Below are 22,145 nucleotides of genomic sequence, written 5' to 3'. Positions count from 1 at the left end.
GTTAGAGCCATATTTTATGAATGTGCAGATATTCCATGTCAGCTATGTCTCAATTTTTTTTAAGCATTGCCTTATTTTTTTTTTTTTTATGTCAATAAAGGATATTTCTTTATCGTTCCTATGGGAGACCCAGACATTGGGTGTATAGCTTCTGCCTCCGGAGGACACACAAAGTACTACACTCAAAAGTGTAGCTCCTCCCTCTGAGCTTATACACCCCCTGGAGAACCAGATCTAGCCAGTTTATCGCTTTGTGTTCAGGAGGCATACATCCACACATGCATTCTCATCTGATTTTTCATTTTTGGAAAGAGTTTGAAGAAAAGCGGGTCCAAGCCTGGACCCCCGGCATGTCCCTTCTCACCCCACTTGGAGCCTTACATGCCGTGCTCCTTCACCATCCCTTTGGGCTCTGGCTTGAAGTGGGAGCCAGCACAGTTCTCCATGCTTGGCAGTAGACCGGTCTCCATCCGCAGCCCTTCAGGATCCTGCTGGACCGGAGCACTCGCCCCCAGGGACTTGGAACCCTGCGTCTCAGCAAGCGAAGTACCTGAGACGTTTAAATATGGGGGTCCCTTGTACTTTATTGTTGTGGGAGAGTGTGCTGAGTGATTTTTGTGACATTTCCGGCGGGTTCTCTGGCTGTCGCCTGAGAACCGCGCCGATGATGCCTGCACGTCGGCCGCACCGCTCAAATTTGGGCCCCGGCTTCGCCGGAGGCCTACTTTCGGCTTCACTGCCCTCGCATGTCATTCATGCAGAGGAACAGTGCGGCTCCACCCAGCGGCCGTTCTGCACAGGGCAGGGACACTCCTCACTGAGTATCTGTCTCCTCCCCTGTAGGTCTCTATGGCCCTCCAGATCCCGCTCTCAGAGTGAGTCCCGCCCCCTCTCTTCGCTCCGGCGCCATTTTCTCAGCGTTCTTCCCTGTGATCAGCGCTGGCTGCAGCATCTCTGCTGGGGTGTTTGGGGGTCCGGGCTTTGGGATCTGGAGGGCACACAAACCGCTCCAGCGGTCAGGTAAGCCACAACCTTCGGTTGTGGACCTTCTGTATATACTCTCTGGGGGTCATTCTGGCAGAGCCCCCACTTCAGCAGCATGTCTCACATGAGGAGCAAGGCCCCAAAGCTTTATGCTGTATGCGCTGCATGTAAGCTCCTGCTGCCTGAACCGAGCACGTATCCACATTGTGACGCCTGCTCTAACCTGACGATGCCTCAGCCTGGAATTGCCCCCCCAGTGGTCTCTCGGCTGCTCCGGTCCCTGTGGCTGAACCCCCGGCTTGGGTAGAATCCTTTTCTAGGTCTATCTCCCAGTCTTTTGCCGATTCCATGGGACAGCTGTCCAGGACTTTGCACACAGGGTGCCTCTGCTTCTAGGGCTCTCTCAGCGGAGCTCAGAGGATTCATCATCTGGTCCCAGACCCCGTCCTCCTAAAAGGAGACGCAGGGCTCCCTCTCCTTCCTCGTCCCGCGGCTCTGTTTCAGACGCTGACTCGCGGGACGAGGAGGATGCCTTTACAGGGGGCTTGGAGGCTAACTCCATGTGCCCCATTGATCTGTCCGTAAGTGACTCAGATGTTAGTGATTTGATTGCGTCCATTAATTCTGTACTGGATCTCAATCCGCCAGTATCAGAGGAGCAACCCTCTCTGGCAGAAAAGCACCAGTTTACCTTGCCTAAGAGGACAAAGAGTGTGTTTTTTAACCACTCCAGTTTTCAGGCCGCTGTGTCCAAGCCTAGGGCCTGTCCTGACAAACGCTTCCCAAAGCGTGGTTCTGATGATCGGTTTCCATTTCCACCTGAGGTGGTCAAGGAGTGGGCTCATTCACCAAAGGTAGATCCTCCGGTGTCTAGGCTATCAGCCCGGACCGTTGTGTCAGTGGCTGATGGCACCTCTCTTAGGGATTCCACTGACCGCCAGGTCGACCTTCTGGCCAAATCTGTATATGAGGCGGCAGGGGCCTCGTTCTCCCCAACTTTTGCAGCAGTCTGGGCTCTCAAAGCCATCTCTGCTTCTCTAGAGGAGATGCATTCCCTCGCCAGGGAATCTCTGCCTGAAATGGTTTCCTTAACTTCCCAAGCTTTAGCTTTTTCATCCTATGCCATGTCTGCCATGCTGGAAGCTTCTCACCGCACTGCGGTGGCTTCGGCTAATTTCCTCGCTATCCGCAGGATCCTGTGGCTTCGAGAGTGGAAGGCAGATGCTTCCTCGAAGAAGTTCCTTGCTGGACTCCCTTTTGCTGGGTCCAGCTGGATGAAATTATTAAGGAAGCTACTGGCGGGAAGAGTACTTCCATGCCACAAACCAAACCCAGGAAACCTGTCCAGGGTAGGAATCAGTCGAGGTTTCGTACCTTTCGTTCCTCCAACTGGTCGTCCTCTAAACCCTCGGCCTCGTCCACTAACTCAGCCAAGGACCAAAAATCCAGCTGGCGCACAAAAGCGCGTCCACAGAAGACCGCAGGAGCTGCTGCCACTAAGGCAGCCTCCTCTTGACTATCTGTCCGCGCCAGCAACGTCCTTAGTCGGTGGCAGGCTCTCCCACTTTGCCTACGTGTGGTTTCAACACGTCTCCGATCAGTGGGTGCGGGATATCATCTCCCACGGCTACAGGATAGAATTCTCTTCCAGCCCGCCAAACAGATTTTTTCTGTCAACTCCCCCCTGCTCCAAGGCCGCCGCCTTCTCACAGGCCGTGGCATCCTTGCAAGCCAACGGAGTAATTGTACCGGTTCCCGCCCGGGAACGGTTCAGAGGTTTCTACTCAAATCTCTTCCTAGTCCCCAAAAAGGACGGTTCCTTCCGGCTCATCCTGGATCTCAAGCTTCTCAACAAGCATGTTCAGGTGCGGCATTTTCGCATGGAGTCTCTGCGGTCAGTCATTGCCTCAATGACCCAAGGGGATTTCCTGGCATCCATCGACATCAGAGATGCCTATCTACATGTGCCAATTGCAGTTTCACACCAGCGTTGGCTACGTTTTGCAATCGGAGAGGAACATTTCCAATTCGTGGCTCTCCCCTTCGGGTTAGCCACGGCCCCTCGGGTATTCACCAAGGTCATGGCAGCAGTGGTTGCGGTTCTGCACCTCCAGGGGTTGGCAGTGATTCCTTACCTGGACGACCTTCTAGTCAAGGCTTCATCCATCGCAGACTGTCAGCGGAGTGTCTCGCTCACTCTTGCCACTCTAGCCCAATTCGGGTGGCTTGTCAATCTGCCCAAATCCACTCTGACTCCGACCCAGAGGCTCACGTACCTAGGGATGCAGTTCGAAACTCTGCCGGCACTTGTGAAGCTGCCCTTAGTCAAACAGCAGTCCCTCCAACTGGCGGTGCGCTCTCTGCTGAGGCCCCACCGTTTTTCCATCAGGCACCTGATGCAGGTGCTGGGTCAGATGGTGGCGTCAATGGAGGCTGTTCCCTTTGCCCAGTTCCATCTGCGTCCTCTGCAGCTGGACATTCTCCGCTGTTGGGACAAGCGGCCTTCCTCCTTGCACAGGCTAGTGGCTCTGTCGCCACAGACCAGGAGCTCTCTTCAGTGGTGGCTTCGGCCCCTCTCTCTGTCTCAGGGGCGCTCCTTCCTGGCCCCGTCCTGGGTGATCCTCACCACGGATGCCAGTCTATCCGGCTGGGGAGCGATATGTCTCCACCACCGACTCCGTCCGAGTCAGCCCTTTCAATCAATGTGCTGGAAACCAGAGCCGTGCTTCTAGCTCTCCTAGCCTTTCACCACCTGTTGGCGGGCAAGCACATCCGAGTCCAGTCAGACAACGCGACAGCGGTTGCCTACATCAATCACCAAGGCGGGACACGCAGCCGCCTGCCAATGTTGGAGGTTCAACGCATCCTTCAATAGACGGAAGACTCGAAGTCCACCATATCCGCAGTCCACATCCCAGGCGTGGAAAACTGGGAAGCAGATTATCTCAGCCGTCAAACCGTGGACAGCGGCGAGTGGTCCCTGCATCCGGCAGTGTTTTAGTCAATCTGCCGCAAGTGGGGCACTCCGGAAGTGGACCTAATGGCATCCCGTCACAACAACAAGGTTCCGGTTTACATGGCTCGCTCCCACGATCCTCAGGCCTTTGCAGCAGACTCTGGTTCAAAACTGGTCCCAGTTTCGTCTGTCCTACGTGTTTCCCCCTCTAGCTCTCTTGCCCAGAGTCCTGCGCAAGATCAGAATGGAGGGCCGTCGAGTCATCCTCATTGCCCCGGACTGGCCCAGGCGAGCTTGGTATCCAGACCTGCTCCATCTGTCCGTAGAGGTGCCGTGGCATCTTCCGGACCGTCCAGACCTTCTCTCACAAGGTCCGTTTTTCCGCCAGAATTCTGCGGCTCTCAGATTGACGGCGTGGCTCTTGAGTCCTGGATCTTGACGACTTCTGGCATTCCTCCTGAAGTCATCTCCACTATGACTCGGGCCCGTAAGTCTTCCTCTGCCAAGATCTATCACAGGACTTGGAAGATTTTCCTGTCCTGGTGTCGCTCTTCCGGGCATTCTCCTTGGCCTTTTTCCTTGCCGACCCTTCTGCCTTTTCTACAGTCCGGTCTGCAACTTGGACTGTCCCTCAACTCTCTCAAGGGACAAGTCTCAGCTTTGTCAGTTCTGTTCCAGCGGCGTATCGCCCGGCTGGCTCAGGTCCGCACCTTCATGCAAGGTGCGTCTCACATCATCCCGCCTTACCAGCGGCCCTTGGATCCCTGGGACCTCAATTTGGTTCTCACGGTTTTGCAGAAACCCCCCTTTGAGCCTCTTAGGGAGGTTTCTTTGTTTAGTCTTTCACAGAAAGTGGTCTTTCTAGTGGCCATAACTTCCCTCAGGAGAGTCTCGGATTTAGCTGCGCTCTCTTCGGAGTCACCTTTTTTTGGTTTTTCATCAAGATAAGGTGGTTCTCCGTCCGACTCCGGACTTTCTCCCTAAGGTGGTTTCTCCTTTCCACCTTAACCAGGACATTACCTTACCTTCCTTTTGTCCGGCTCCTGTTCATCGCTTTGAAAAAGCGTTGCATACTCTGGATCTGGTGCGGGCGCTCCGGATCTATGTGTCTCGCACCGCTGCTCTTAGGCGGTGCACCTCTCTTTTTGTGCTAACCACAGGTCGGCGTAAGGGCCTCTCTGCTTCTAAGCCGACCTTAGCCCGTTGGATTAGGTCAACCATTTCGGATGCCTACCAGTGTTCCCAAGTGCCTCTCCCGCCGGGGATCAAGGCACACTCGACCAGAGCTGTCGGTGCCTCTTGGGCTTTCAGGCACAAGGCTACGGCTCAGCAAGTCTGTCAGGCTGCCACTTGGACTAGCCTGCATACCTTTTCAAAGCACTACCAAGTGCATGCTCATGCTTCGGCAGATGCGAGCTTGGGCAGACTCATCCTTCAGGCGGCTGTCGCCCACTTGTGAAGTTAGGCTCCGCCTACTTCTCAGTTTTTCTGTTTATTCCCACCCATGGACTGCTTTGAGACGTCCCAATGTCTGGGTCTCCCATAGGAACGATAAAGAAAAAGAGAATTTTGTTTACTTAACGTAAATTCTTTTTCTTATAGTTCCGTATTGGGAGACCCAGCACCCTCCCTGTTGCCTGTTGGCAGTTTCTTGTTCCGCGTGTTATCACCGGCTGTTGTCGTAGACAGAAGCTCCGGTTGTTCCGGTTCTTGCTCTGTTTTTACTTGTGGGTGGCTATTCTCCTTCAGCTTTTGCACTAAACTGGCTAGATTTGGTTCTCCAGGGGGTGTATAAGCTCAGAGGGAGGAGCTACACTTTTGAGTGTAGTACTTTGTGTGTCATCCGGAGGCAGAAGCTATACACCCAATGTCTGGGTCTCCCAATACGGAACTATAAGAAAAAGAATTTACGGTAAGTAAACAAAATTCTCTTTATTTTACTATTTTTGTCTGGCATCTTTTTTCTTTTCTTTATGGGGGATATTTAGTTTATGCCACTAGACACACTACCTGCCTGGTTACTGTAGGATTATTAGATATGTGGCAGAAAATAAAGAATTAAGCTTTGCCAGTTTACGGCTTCCAGCTTATTACCTCTATTTCACTCTTGTCTCCCGCTATTTGGTATAAATGATAGGTCTTCCCGTGTAGTAATGTCACTTCTAGGGTTACTGTTGGTAGGTGTACTGATACCTGAGTATCCTGGTTCTGGAAGGTCAAGCTAGTGCTTTATGGATCAGATCTCTGAGCATGTGCCATTCGCTTCCTTCATTATATATTAAAGATGTCACCTCCATCTCCCCCCCCCCCACCCCCTCCCTCCTTACTCCTTGTGTAAAAGTATCCAGAATGTAGTTAGTAGTAATAACCACCTAGCATAACGTCCCTGATGAGAGAAGCAACACTGGGGATAGTTGTAACCTGTTTGTGTGCATTTTTAGTATTTCTGCAGTGTAAAGGCACTAAAAAAATAATTTTTTCTTGTTCTTTACCTGCAAATATTCAGCATCTAATGCAAGGATATGGAGAAAATCTGCATCTAAAACTGTGCATGTGCAAGAAAAATTTGACATGTTGCAGATTTCAACATGTTGCTGAATGGTCGGGAAATTTCTATAAATCCCATTCACTTTGCTGGTCAGAGATGCTGCATTTTTTTTTGTGCATTGACAATGCATGGAGTCAAAAACTCATAATGGGAACTTAAAGGGAAACACGAGCAGTTCTGGGGGCACATTGCTAATCCCTACCTATAATAGCATACATAAAGAAATGTTTGGAAAAAGTATTTTTAAAGCTCCTCTGATATGCTAATGAGTACAGGGACTAGTCACAAGGGTTCCCCCTCTTAGCATGTTAGTACGCCCACAGGGGCTTACTAACATGTTATTCAATGCCAATTGCCTAGCGTCATTGGCATAGCCACATGTACCTGTGTCTGTTGACTCAAAAGAAACTTGTTTAATTAGTCAGCGTACGGGTAAATTGAGCTATATTTACAATTTGCCTAATACTCTTTAGTTTAGGGACTTGCCTTAGGCAAATTGTAAATATACCTGTGTCCGTTGTCACTGCTTTAGACGCTGGGCAGTGCTCATGATCAGCAGTACCGACACTTCCGATCATGCGCACTAGACTGCTCTAAAGCCCGGGACGTGTACACTTTGCTTCATAGTGCACATGACCGGAAGTGCCAGGAGTTTGCATCGGATGTCGGGCAGGGCGCATTATCAGATGACAACAGACACAGGTACCTGCGTCACCACTGATGACGCTAGGCAATGGGCATGGAATAGCATGTTTGCACACCCCTGGAGGGCATGCGAACATGGCAAAATGAGCGCAGGAACTAACGCCTTTTTTCCAAAGCTCTCTCACTATGCTACTATAGCCTGGGACAGTTAGGCAGGGATTAGAAATATACACCCAGAACTGCTCGTGGTTGTCGGTGCACATTGCACCTGACAGGTTCCCTTTAACCTAATAAACTGTTCCATAGCGGGTTTTTTTTTACTGTGTTGCAAAACTGCAGCAATTCATGGTTTGTCACAAATGCTGCTCATATGGCAATAGAGTACATATGGGCCGTGATTTGTGTCCACCTCTGAAATGACCGATTTGTGGCATCTATGTACCAGGTCAGGTAAAACAATGAGTTGGAGCCTTGTTAATGTTGGCTGGATTTCACAGGCGGCTGTTGTGATGATTCACTTGCTTTTGTAGAAACAGCTGCTGGCGCAGGGCAGGCAGGTTTCGTGACAGGAGTCAATAACAAGTTGTCAGCTATTGAGATCCTGCAAAGTAACCCAGCCATGTGAGTCACAGTGACTGTTTGTTATATGTAAGATATAGTGAGCGTAGGCGGTGAATGCAAACATGAGCGCTTTACTATCAACACTACACATCTTATGTTGTGGCTGGAGTGTGCTCTATAATAACCAAGGTGCCATGATCTAATATTACCTTTTGCAACATAAAATGATTAGTAGCATTCCCATAGATTACAACTAAAACAAACATTAGATATTATGGGATAAGTAAAACTTGAGAACCTGTCAGGTCCCCTGTTCCCTCCAACACAGCAGCATTCATACCTGTACTGCAAAATTCCCTCCCTGACCAGCCCCATATTGTGCTATTCACGAATATGAATGTAAAAAAAAAAAATAATACATATAACCCTCACTTCACCTAGTCTAAGCCCTCATGAGAATAGGGAAAGGGGCATTAGTTCCCCTGACTATTCGGCCTTCTTTCCATGTCATCATGCTCCTTTGGGCATGATAACGTGATTTCCACGATCCGGCGTCACCACCAACTCCTGGATAACTCGCGCATGAGCACGGCTCATCTTGGCAGCATCAGTGTGCCTCAGAAGCCAGGCATACGTGTCCCAGTTTCAGAGAGGGGCGCTGCGTATGACTTAGAGTTCAGATGACCTGTTCGTGAGCTGTCTTCTGAGCGTCCAGTCATGCGCAGTGCACCTAATTTAACCTGGAAGCATCCACCCTGCTCCTGCGGCACACTGGTGCAGGCAAATGGAGCTGCGCGCATGCACGAGATTTCCAGGAGCTGGCAGTGAGAGCGGCTTCTTCAAATCAAGTTATCGTACCCACAGGGGCGTGATAAGCGGGCCAACTAGTCTGAGGAAACAAGTGCCCCTTCAACTAATCAAGGCCCTAATTAGCATAGAGGAAGCGACTGTTATAAACATTTTTCTAAACATTAATATTTGTGAAAGGTATTATACAGGTATCAATGCTGCTGGGTTGGAGGGCATGGGGGACCTGACAGGTTCATTTTAAGAAAGCATATTTAACCCTTTGTATTTGCAGATATATCTTAAACAGGTCATTTTAGTCAATCACATCACTGTATCCTCAGAAACCCATTACACCTCACTCGTTTGGCTGCCATGCAAGGATCAATGCACAGCTGGAAAGATGAAACAATTTCCTGTGCTACAATCTGGTTTCAGTAATCATTTTTTTCAGGCCTTTCAGAAAAGTACATATGTAATGGTGAATGCTATACCCTGCAAACCAGAGAGCGGTGTTTGGCTCCCTCCTTGCATATAGATACAGATGGGATGACTGCCGTTTACACCATTCTCTTAATTACTGTGTTAAATACACACAACAGTGGCAAATAATCATCCAGATGTGTAGCTGGCACAAACTTTTTTTGGTGGCAAAGAATATGATCCAATGGTTTTATGTATATTACAGCACAACTCCAGCAGGTTTCTTTTTCAACATTGGAGTGGTGCTTTAAACTCAAGTCCCCTGGCCCCAGGTCTTATCCTCACCCTCCAGGATTTTCACCTTTTTGCAGAGTCGCTCCAGTTCCGCGGCGCCATCTTTTGACTAACTTCAGTCAGAAGTTACATCACAAGCTCTCCCTGCAAATCTATGAGAGTCAGACCAAGGCGCTCAGAGTTGTATTGAATTGCAACCTCCAGTATGCTCCATGAAATACTGGAGCTTCCAGCTGGAGACCAGCGTCTTCCTCTGTTTTCAGTGTCGCTCCGGTCGGACGGTGAGTATAGGACAAAGGGCAAGGAATTTATTTTTATTTCACTGCTGGAGTGGTGCTTTAAAGCCAACGCTGGAGTCATGATTTAATAAAAGTGACTTGTAAAGTGGCAATAAACGATTTATTAAACAAAATCTGTACAGCGAGAATGTTCAGTTTTCCTAAATGTAATATTAAAGAGGTTGTTCGGTACTTTGGTATTGAAGGCTTATCCTCAGGATTACTCATCAATACCAGATTGGTGCCGGTCAGCTATTCCCGTTGGCAATTGGATGTGCTCAGTTCCACAGTGGAACAGCTCCCTCAGCTATAAAGTGGCCACAGCTGGGTACTGCACATCCATCCTCTACTAGAATCAATATGGATGGATCTGTAGGACCGAGCTGCAGTCACTTTGCAATTTGAACACAATCCTGGCCCCGGAAAAAGCACCCATCCACCCTTTATGTTCAGCTAGTTCACCTCGTCTTCAGCAATTTTCATTTAGATGACAAACTGCGCCCCCATAACTCATAAGCCAGGTATTTTCATTTTAGGCATGGGGGGGTGGATAAAGGATTCGGAATCCGAAATCTTTGATATAATGACATTTTAAGAAAAATGTTAAAGAAATTCTCCCTACACAAATTTATTTAAATGAAAACATACTGAGGCTGATTTATGCTGTCTAAAATGTAGATACCTTTAGTAAAACAGCTTTTAAGGGTTATTCCCCTGTTATAATATTGCTTATTTTCATGCTGTCTAAATATACCAAGTTTGCAAATGACTTGCTTTTTCTATCTGATGTGGATCTCCTACTATGAGAGGTTTTGTCATGTTTACGGCTCGTTGCCAAGAAGACCATCCCCAAGTGCCGGCCTGAGACCGGTGTCACACTTGCAAGTGACTCGCACAAGTCTCGCATTGCATCACGCGGTGCGGCCGCACACACTCCTCACAGGAGCAGGTCGGCTGCATGTATTTCTATGCAGCAGAGATGCTCCTGTCCGGAGAGTGTGCGGTTGCACCAGGTGGTGCAATGAGAGACTCGCAAGTGTGACACCGGTCTAAGAAACATAATAGATATAATCCAGGTTGAGGAGTTAACTCCTGAGATCCCAGGCACCTTTCTATAGCCCATTAATTTCTATGCAGCAGTTACACAACTTCACAATCTGCGCCTGAACCAGTCCTGCAAAATTACTAGTCTCTGGCCCCAACCTATCACTGCTTTCAGAGCCGTTCCAATATCAGGTTTTTTTTATAGACTTTGTTTTTTTTTTCGATTTGCAAATAGTGAAAAGAGTGTAGCTTTAAGAACAAGCACAGGATGATGCAAAACCAGAACTGTCACTCAAAAGGAGGGTCGCCCTTGGACCTTCCCTACTCAAAGCTACAATCTGTTGTTGGACAGCTGTGGGCTCCTGAAGACATATGTCGAGAATAACCCTTTATATGTGCCAGTATCAGTGGTTCTTGCAGTTTGATAAATTTGGTGCATCTTTAGACTTATGTTTACACAAACTATGGATCTTCGGGTTGTCTTCTACGTTACACCAAGTTGTAAAGTAATTTTAGAGTGCAAGACCAATATGTAGTCCACACCCATCTTTACCCACTTTCCAATAGGCCACTTCCTCTTTGCTAAACGGTCTGGAATTTATCTAAAATACATAATAAATGCGAAGCAATGCATGAAATATCCTGAGAATGTCAAAACTTCAAACAACGAAAAGAGGTCAGAAGAGGTTGTTCTGATAAAAAGAGAGGGTCAACGGCCAAGGAAATTAAATATACAACAGTGGTTCCTAAATTAACATGTCTAGATACACAATTCATTGTTTCTATAAACAGTATGTGATGTCTAAAGGCCCGTCACACACAGAGATAAATCTTTGGCAGATCTGTGGTTGCAGTGAAATGATTGACATATTGTTCCATTTGTACACAGCCACAATCCTGGCACTGATTGTCCACAATTTCACTGCAACCACAGATCTGCCGCAGATTTATCTCTGTGTGTGACAGGGCCTTAAGGGAAACAGAAAAGCAAGATTGCCAAAACGTGAACATTGACTTTTAGTAAGACATTGTTCGGTCATATGAACCCAGATTTCTGTTGCAACGTGCTGGTAGATGGGTCAGAATTGGAACAACGAACTTGAATTTATGAACCCTCCTTGTCAGATATCAATGGTTTAGGTTGGGTATGTGGAGTAATGGTGCGGGGAATATTTTATTGGCACACGATACCGGAGGCTTGGACAGTAGGTCTTACTTAAGCATTGATTAAGTTCATCCCTTCTTGACAAGCTGCTATCATCAGCCATAGTTTCAGTAGAACAACGCATCCTGCCACAAGGGTCGTATAGATCATGACAGCAAGTTTGCTTACTTCTCAGTCCTCAGATTTTAAGCCAACAGAGAATATCTCTGCGATGTTCTGAGCACTTCCTTACCTCCATCTAAGGGCCGTTTCACATAGCCGTCTGTTCGCCAGATTGGCGGATCCGGCGCACTCCAGTACAGTGTAATACAGTATAAAGGCAGCGCGGAAACTTCTAGGTCACATGCTCCGGTCACATGATAGCATGTGACCGGAGCTTGTCACGCTGCCATTGTACTGTATACACTGTACTGGAGTGGCCAGATCCGCCAATCCAGCGAAAAGACGGCTGTGTGAAACTAGCTTAAGACTCTACAAATAATAAGCCTTTCTTCATGGACCATTATTCCTGCACAATATTGAATCTATGCCATTACAAATACGGATGTTCTGAAAAGTAGGTTCGGAGCTATTCTAGATAGACCTCTCCAATAAAGTGACCATTCAGTGTATTTTGTAACCTAATCGATGACCACTACATTTATTAACTTACCAACAAATAATCGCATTTGATGTCAAGTCAATGAAACACACCCGATTTGTTTCCGAATTAAATTTTTATTGGCAGATTAATTTAAGTACAGTAACATTTTTATTCAATATTTTAGCACTTAAAAATTAAAGTGTACAAAGGTGAAATTAAGATACCTAGAAGAAGACTAAATATTTGGTTCTTTTCTATAAATAAATGATTAAAGACACACCAATCCCTATCTAATATAGTGTGAAGAAGCTGTCCTGTTGTTACAGAAGGAGTAAAGAATTCTTCACGTCACACGCTGTGCTGACATGTTACAATAAAGAGATTATCACACAACAGGAAAAACAATGACACAGCCCATAGCAAGTACAAATGTCGAAGCTGGCCATATCAACGTGTCCTGGGACTAAAGTTGAGGTGCAGATTAAAAAAAAAAAAAAAAAAAAAAAGACAAATGAAAAAAAAATAAACACTTTTTTGGGGCATTTCAAGTTTTATGACACGGATAGAAACTCTGCAGTCTACACTGTATGTCATTACCTTTAACGGCGCCCTCTATGGGAAAACAAAAGCAGATTGATGTCTACACATGAGACGTGCCATACACATCCTGTACACTGGCAGTCTTAGATAAGTATTACACATGTCCTGTGATTTCATTCACAGTGCGTGCAGTTTCAAGATACACAGCTTGGCCAGCGAGGATCCGGAAGCCATAAACTGTGCGAATAAGAAGAAAGGAAAAGGGAAAAAAAAACGGCACAGCCTGCAATCACAAGGATCCTTGCAGCACAGCATATAAGTGTCTATAATGCATCCCAAAATAATACTAAAAAAAATAAACAAAAACACAGGACTGCTTAAAGCAGGTTGCTTGTGTGTAAGCCTCGCCCTGTGATTCGCTATTCTCCACTGTACCTCACGTATTGTAAGAGGATTAACATAGATTAATATAGTCAAATCAAATTATTGCTGGTATGGCAAACCAGAATTACATAGCAACATCCTCTTAAAACTGAAAGAAATAATAAAATAAAATTAAAAAAAAAAGGCTGTTTAAAGTCAAAATGATAGGGACGTGCTTGTTACAAACGTAATAAATGAGTTCCAAGTAACTAGAGCTGGTCTATGTGTCTTACAGTATTTCCATACTGCACGTAGTCTGTTGACTTCTTCTACTGCATAGCTAATGTAAGTAATCACTCAACCTGGCAAAAGCACAGGATCCGATGCCGGAGTGGGCCATCATCTCTAGACACTGCGCAGCTTGCTCTAAAGCCAGGGACAGGGGCGGCTGCTTTGGCAGGTTGTGAATATCTACAGAATTAAAGAGAATATGGTTAGGAACTCACCAGACCAATGATAAGAAGATCCAACTCTAACCGGCAAGATATGGACACCAATTATTTTGGGATTGGAGATTACTTAAAACACTTATTCCAAAAAGTGAATGGAAAAACACTGGAAGTCTAACAGCATGTGTACAAGTAGAGAACCTCATTGTTAATACTCTGGAAAATACTCTTCAGTGCAAAGTCCAAAATAACGAATTGTTCAGTAGTGGACATAAGCGCTGTACAGCTACGGTCATATTATAGCACACACAAGCCTTCCTATCATGCATCTAACTCACATATGGCATGCCCAATGGAAGGGTCCATGCTCAGGGACAACAGGATAACTACTAGATACCCTTACTTTAAAAGGGAACCTGTCCGATGATTCCTTCTGCCGAAACCCACAGGCAGGATGGATCACAGCCTGGCTGTACGATTGCAGCCAGGTATGTCTTTCTTTTAATTTCAGAGAAAACAGTTTAATGATCTCCTTTACACTCCAGGTGATTGAATGGTCTCATGTACACACAAGAGAAAGACCTGTCAATCAGCTAAATCGGAGCTGGTAGAATCTTGGTGGGGGTTCGTGCCAAACTAGTGTCATCTATAACTATGGTCGTCATCTAAATGACAAAGCATTTCAGATAAAAACATACCTGTCTGAAATCTAGGTTTGTGCAGGATGAAGCAACTAACAGGTTCACTTTAAATATACGGCTGCAACTGCCACAAATGTTGGCAGCTGGGTGTAGTCTACAACAACCCTGATTATATATCTTTTCTCTTTAAGTTTGTTCAGAGTAAGAAGGGCTGTGTCAGAAAGAAGGTGCATGATGGGGTCTAGTTCAGTTGCTTAAATCAGGCTCAGACAAAAGCGGGCTTTACACACAGCGACATCGCTAGCGATGTCGCTGGTGAAAGCACCCGCCCCCGTCTGTTATGCGTCACGGGCAAATCGGTGCCCGTGGTGCACAACATCGTTAGGACCCGTCACACATACATACCTGCCTAGTGACGTCGCTGTGGCCGGCGAACCACCTCCTTTCTAAGGGAATGGTTCGTTTGGCGTCACAGCGGCGTCACTAAGCGGCCGCCCAATAGAAGCGGAGGGGTGGAGATGAGCGGGCCGAACATCCCGCCCACCTCCTCCTTTCCTCATTGCGGGCGGCCGCAGGTACGGTGATGTTCCTCGTTCCTGCGGTGTCACACATAGCGATGTGTGCTGCTGCAGGAACGACGAACAACCTGCGTCCTGCAACAGCAACGATATTTGGGATTAGAATGACGTGTCAACGATTAGGTGAGTAATTTTGATTATCAGTTGTTCGTGCGTTTCACATGCAACAATGTCGCTAACGAGGCCGGATGTGCGTCACGAATTCCGTGACCCCAACAACATCTCGTTAGCGATGTCGTTGCGTGTAAAGCCCGCTTAACACTTGCTAGGACTTTGTGTGAGAGATGGCAACTTTGCCTACTGTTCACACACACACACACACACACACGATACTTTGTAACAGAAGGGTATCAGAGGGCAACATAGCCTGTACGCAGTCCTACAAAGGCTGGGGGGCCTATACGCAGTCCTACAAAGGCTGGGGGGCCTGTACGCAGTCCCACAAAGGCTGGGGCGCCTGTACGCAGTCCTACAAAGGCTGGGCGGCCTGTACGCAGTCCTACAAAGGCTGGGGGGCCTGTACGCAGTCCTACAAAGGCTGGGGGGCCTGTACGCAGTCCCACAAAGGCTGGGGGGCCTGAACGCAGTCCCACAAAGGCTGGGGGGCCTGAACGCAGTCCCACAAAGGCTGGGGGGCCTGAACGCAGTCCCACAAAGGCTGGGGGGCCTGAACGCAGTCCCACAAAGGCTGGGGGGCCTGAACGCAGTCCCACAAAGGCTGGGGGGCCTGAACGCAGTCCCACAAAGGCTGGGGGCGCCTGTACGCAGTCCCACAAAGGCTGGGGGCGCCTGTACGCAGTCCCACAAAGGCTGGGGCGCCTGTACGCAGTCCCACAAAGCCTGGGGCGCCTGTACGCAGTCCCACAAAGCCTGGGGCGCCTGTACGCAGTCCCACAAAGGCTGGGGCGCCTGTACGCAGTCCCACAAAGGCTGGGGCGCCTGTACGCAGTCCCACAAAGGCTGGGGCGCCTGTACGCAGTCCTACAAAGACTGGGGCGCCTGTACGCAGTCCTACAAAAGGCTAGGGCGCCTGTACGCAGTCCTACAAAAGGCTAGGGCGCCTGTACGCAGTCCTACAAAGGCTAGGGCGCCTGTACGCAGTCCTACAAAGGCTAGGATGCCTGTACGCAGTCCTACAAAGGCTAGGGAGCCTGTACACAGTCCTACAAAAGGCTGGGGGCCTGTAATGTAGTCCTACAAAGACTGGGGGCCTGTAATGTAGTGTGGTGTAATGTAGTCCTACAAAGACTGGGGGTCTGTAGGTAGTACTACAAAGACTTGGAGCCTGTACACGTCAGCAGACATCCCCCTCACGGCTCAGATCTCACATACACTAACAATGCTGCATTGGATTTGGCAGAATTCCCAGACTGTTTCTATGGTAACCATAGCGGGACATGACAAACTACTGTATAAAATATCAGTCTTTGTGTTTAGAATGGGTGCAGTGTGTGCTGGGTGATGGCAAGAGCTAATGTGAGAGCAGGCAAGAGATGGGACTGAAGATAGGACAGCACGTAACAACTTTTCTTTTAAAACTAATAAGGGAAAAAGTTCCCCATTAGTTTCCCCTCCTCTCCCTTGCTGGACCTGATGGCATTTTCAGCCATATGAGTAATGTGACTGTGCATTACTGTTGTACGAGCAAAATGTAATGTACGGTGTCTGTAATGTTGTGTCGGGCGCACCACTTACCTAGTATTGCACTATTAAGGGATGAGCACACGTGTTCCCTCTGTATAGGATCAAGCTGGTAGCCAACTGGGCTGTTCCAGGGGTCGGAGTATGCAAGTAAACTAAATGCGTCCTGGTTAAAGAAAGCACAAATTCAATATCTAAAATAAAGCTGAATTCATTGTAGATTACTTCAGAATAATACAATATAACATCTATCTCTCCTCTAGGAGGCTGCAGGGTATACAATACAACGTAAATCAAAACAGGGGACAGGCTTGTAGAGATCCATACTCCCACCACATGCCATAAGCAGTTTATGCCGGTATATAGTCTCTATACAATATTAGTGGAGATCATATTCTCCGAGCTGACATATGAGCGGAGTACAGATTCACGCTGTAACGCCTGCTGAATAATACATCATGGACGAGGTCATGGTGACCCAATATCTGTCTAGAGTTCTCCAGTGTACCTATCCACAAGACGGTGCACAACACCGCAAATAAATAGAATATGGTTATTAATTTGTATAGATTTATGATTATAAAAAAAGCAAAATGTACGATCACAAATAACGTATGATGTGACGGTAATTTGTAAAAAATTCTATAAATAAATAGAACAGGGATCAATGTGGAGATCACCTATTGCTTTGCTGAGGGAACTCACATTGGGGTCTCTGCACATTGTACACAAGGGTATGGATCTCATCCTTATTCCTTTTTTACAAGGATACTGCGTCATTTATTTATTCTATGGATCAGCATCTACTTGACATTGCAATTTGCACTTTATATTATTATTTTCTTGCCAATATTGCATTATACCATGTGGATTGTTTATATGCAGGCTGCACTTTATATGCCACTATGTGAACTTGTAACAACCCCTGTTCTATTTATTAATACATTTTCTTTCACAAAGTTACATAGCAACACATAATATGAGGGTATTTGTGAGGTTTTCCCTTTTTATCTGTAATTTAATAATCTTCTGTACAAAGGAATTACAAATATTTTATATATTTGATGTGTTGTGTACCCTCTTCTTGTGTGTAGTTTTTTCATTATTATTTTAGATATAGTATATTACTTGATATATACTCTTGAATATTAGTGACTAGGTTCACAGGTTCAAAAGGAAGCAAGCCTTAAAAAAGGTCATATTTACCACTGGACTCCACTCCCCATTTCGACAGTCTCTGCAAGAAAGGAAATGATGATGTCCTGACCACCAGGCACCTGCGGCTAATCAATGGTCTCAGTCGACAGATCATGGGTGGTCATGAAGTCATCACTTCCCAACCAGCCATGCTGGAGAGGGTTCTGGTGATAAGGTCAGCCTTTTTTCTTTCTCCATGTGGAGTTTCCTTTATGAAATTTATAGGGACTGTCAGCACAAAATGACAGATCAAAACAAGTACAGGTGCTCGGTGCACACTTAGTGTGGGCAGACAGTTCATTGCACCGTCCCTTTAACTTGTTTTGCATCTTCCCTGTCTTCTTTAAATTGATTGATAGCTCCGGCTTTACAAGAAACTAAGTGGGGAGAGCTAGATGGAAATAGAGTAGATGAGAGAGTGCACTGTAGTGTTTGGGCACACTGAGGGTGCATCGACCACCAATGCTTGGTTTGAACAGTCACTTTGTGCCGACAGCCCTAATAATATACTAAAGAACCTCTTAAACTGTGTATCAGCTGAAAAAGAGCCCGGTATGTCTCTTGGAATGGAGAGGAACAGAAAAGTAAGGATTTGAGTCATGAATGGAAGGACATAGAGAAGCCATCTTGGTTTAGGCAGTGATTTACCTTCAGCATATTTTTGTTAGTGGCATTTTTTCCACGTTCTCTCCTTAGTTGCTCGCTCATGGCTTGTAGTTCTCTCCCGAAACATATCATCCTCTCAACAGCAGCCTGGCTTCCTCCACACAGTTGACGTCTCACCTGAGTTGAATCAACCTCTGCCAAAAAAGAAAAGATGGCACGTTATATTGCACCATTACCTTGGTGATCCTTCAAAGTGGCTGTGTGCAGTTGTCTGGGGCATTGACATCCCAAGGCTGCTGCAGCCACTGACTAGTCTCAGAGGTCACGTGCTGGATATAGTAGCATCTCTGCAGAAGGCGGTCATTGACATGATTCCACTTTTATTTCAGTTCTAAAAAACTAACATCAGAATTCCCAAAGCAGGTGTGAACACCGCCTAACGCAGGTTATAGGAATATAACACAGCATAACTCCTAGTGAGAGCTGACAACCACGCGTGAATTTGGTTGTGTAAAAGCCCATTTTCTAACATGGTGGTGCATTCATTGCAGACTTAGTGTGGAAGCCATGACCATGCCTTGTTTAAAGTTGCTGCTAACATCCCTCGATTCTTCCATCCAAGGAGAACTTGCTCACTTGATGCTGCACTCCGTGGTCATGTAATTTCCATACAAGAAAGCTCAAATCGTTAAAAGGCTGAAGTCTCTAATAAAATGGCCATCTGGTGTATAAATGATCTGCAATAAGGCAATAAACATAAGCACCAACCCATTTCAGTGTCACATTCTTCCAGTTCATTGTCATGCTTGGTACTGCCATTAAGAAATCCATTAGATGAAGCAGCAGCAAAACCGTTTGAATAGTGATCAGTCTCCATTTCTACATCATTGCTGGAAAAAAAAAAAAAAAAAAAAAGGTCTTCGCATCTTTTTTTATTTTTATATATACCATAAAATGAGCAGATCGATTCTTAGGACACTGGTCCAGCACCCGGGTCAGTGTTACGTAGCCGCTGGATGGAGCCCTGCAAACTGTCTCCAACCTGAAGGCATCTGTGGCTCTGCGATTGATTAGCTGGTCTTTGCGGTATGATGGACACATGAGGTCATGCTAGGCAGTTTAATCAAAAAAGGAGCTACAGATGGCGTCAGGTAGGAGGCAGTTCACAGGGATCCTGTCCAAAGGCCACAGAATATGGACCTGACTGCTGGTTCCAGCGCTCATTTCATTATACCATATATTATATGCAATTAGATATGAAATGTGATTAACACAAAGATCTGAAAAGAGATGATAGTTTGCATCGGAGTTTGCATCTGTGATTGATCTGTTCAATGAACGCTAAAGTAAATCTTACTTATTAGAATTTTGATCATCCTTTTCATGACTGGGGTGGGGTTATTTAAAAAAAAAAAAAAAAAAGAAGACTTTAATCACACTGTGGTCTATGGTCTGATTTAACACTTTGGGTTGAGCAGATTAATAAAAATCTAAATTGCGGCATGAAAACAGACACATTGATTCAGAGAATATAAAAATGCGGCATATGGCCTGCTTAGTATGGCATAACATTCAAAAACGACTGCTGGAACACCATTGTAAATGTGAACAGGGTGCTAGCCAAAAAAATACACAATCTATATGAAGTGAAAGCTGCAAACCAAATTCAGAGAAATATGGACAAGCATAACTGCTTTATAATGCATAAGGAATGAAGAATACAATTAGCCATATGAAAAATAGAAAAAAATTGAAAAATGTGACATTGCATAACTGCTGAGGATTATTTGAAAAAAAGAGAGATATTTAGCTAATGTATTGATCAATTAATTACTGCCCCATAACAACTTCACGGTAATCTCTTATTCATGGGGTCTCCATACACGTTAGGTGCCCATGCACGTTAGGTGCCATGCACACAAGCAGGTTTTAACCGCATATAGAGGCAACATTTGGTTAGGGACCCCATAAATAAGAGATTACCGTAAAGTGGTATGGGGCAGTAATGAATTGATCAATACATTAGCTAAATATTTTTTTTTTTTTTTTTTCAAATAATCCTCAGCAGTTATGCAATGTCACATTTTCAATTTTTTCATATGGCTAATTGTATTATGCCATATTAAGCAATCTATATGACGTGAACGCTGCACACCAAATTCAGAGAAATATGGAAAAGCATAACTGCTTTATAATACATAAGGAATGAAGAATACAATTAGCCATATGAAAAATTGAAAAAAATGAAAATGTGACATTGCATAACTGCTGAGGATTATTTGAAGAAAAAAAAAAAAAAAATGATATTTAGCTAATGTATTGATCAATTCATTACTGCCCCATAACCACTTTACGGTAATCTCTTATTTATGGGGTCCCTAACCAAATGTTGCCTCTATATGCGGTTAAAACCAGCTTGTGTGCATGGGCACCTAAGGTGCATGGGGACCCCATAAATAAGAGATTACCGTGAAGTTGGTTATGGGGCAGTAATTAATTGATCAATACATTAGCTACATATCTTTTTTTTTAAATAATCCTCAGCAGTTATGCAATGTCACATTTTCAATTTTTTTCAATTTTTCATATGGCTAGTTGTATTTTTCATTCCTTATGTATTATAAAGCAGTTATGCTTGTCCATATTTCTCTGAATTTGGTGTGCAGCTTTCACTTCATATAGATTGCTTAATATGGCAGGCAGTCACCAATATCACTATGAGCAGCGATAACAGAATTCACCAAAGTGAAAATCTCAAAGACATATCTGGGAGGTTGTAATAGACAGGTGTATTACACCAATATCGGTATTCTGACCGAGGGCTGTCATCTCCGTGTGCAAACTCAGACAGAGCCGCTTCACCGTCATCACTATGTTTTCCATGTGAGCGTCTCCTTGCCGCATTGAGGGACGAGTCACAAGGCATGCTGCTCTGGAGGCCGTGCACAAATTCAAGCTGACAGATTTCGGGCACGGCTTAATATCAGATAGACTGCTTACTCTCAGCATGAGCCGCGTACCTGGTGTAGTTGTTAATTTGCTGTGACATAGTCATGTTTATACTGTTCAGTTCTGTTACATTTAGGCTGGAAGGCTGGTGTTTACTACGATTGTGGGACTGGTGAGTTTTGTTGGATATTACACCATTGCTGCAATTGCTATCCGAACCTGGGGAGAGAAAGGGAAAGTTATCAGTACAATATAGAGAGTCAGTAGAATAAAATAGAGACATAAAACATACATTAGAGTGCATAGACAGCCTTACAGGCTTGTGACTCCAGCCTGCACTCTTCCAATGTGCAAAGTAAAGAAATCATCATTGTTTTCAGGAATTCAATAGTTGCACAAACCAATATAACATCGGAGCACTATCCCGGGTGCTGGAAATGGTCGCGCAGAGGGGTACGTCATTACCACACAATAAAAGAATTACATGTAGCTGTCATTATGCCCCAGATTCTTGATAGTCGGTAGCCGAATGATGGCAGACGACCAGTCAGCTGACCGCGATCCCTCCCGACTGATCCATACACAGTTCCCCTTACAAACTGGACATGCCAGATCCTTCTCTCCAGTGACATCATGATCCCCTCCATACACATTGGACCGTCAGTCGAGCCTGCCAACATCGGTCTAGGTGTATGAGAGATTTAGACCCATGACTGTAATCACAATAAAACAGCAAGGGCCTTGTTTCCCGGGGCGGCAAGTCCCCAAACAATTCACAATTACTACCCAGTCTAACCATCCCTAACGATCGAATGATGTAGTTGATCACATTTTTGATAAAAACTATCAATTGAAATAGCACATTCCTATGGAGAAAATAAGCAGTTTCCAGTCACAAATAACTGCACAGGGTG

At 45.8% G+C, this 22,145-nt stretch overlaps 1 protein-coding gene across 1 annotated transcript in view; it reads right to left on the bottom strand.

The window, feature by feature from the left end:
* Positions 1-12,381: 12,381 nt before the first annotated feature.
* The window catches only part of RANBP9 (RAN binding protein 9), an 85,578-nt gene continuing 75,814 nt past the window's right edge, over positions 12,382-22,145 (bottom strand). Inside the window, exons 10-14 of the mRNA XM_075314737.1 lie at positions 21,303-21,450; positions 19,051-19,172; positions 18,325-18,476; positions 16,534-16,645; positions 12,382-13,641 (exon numbers count right to left, since the gene is read on the bottom strand). Coding sequence (XP_075170852.1) covers positions 13,511-13,641; positions 16,534-16,645; positions 18,325-18,476; positions 19,051-19,172; positions 21,303-21,450 — 665 coding nt within the window. The 3' untranslated portion in view covers positions 12,382-13,510. The remainder of the gene's footprint in view (positions 13,642-16,533; positions 16,646-18,324; positions 18,477-19,050; positions 19,173-21,302; positions 21,451-22,145) is intronic.

The sequence above is a fragment of the Anomaloglossus baeobatrachus genome, chromosome 6 (genome assembly GCF_048569485.1).
Source record: "Anomaloglossus baeobatrachus isolate aAnoBae1 chromosome 6, aAnoBae1.hap1, whole genome shotgun sequence".
NCBI lineage: Eukaryota > Metazoa > Chordata > Amphibia > Anura > Aromobatidae > Anomaloglossus > Anomaloglossus baeobatrachus.
This window is presented reverse-complemented; position numbering and strand designations above follow the sequence as displayed.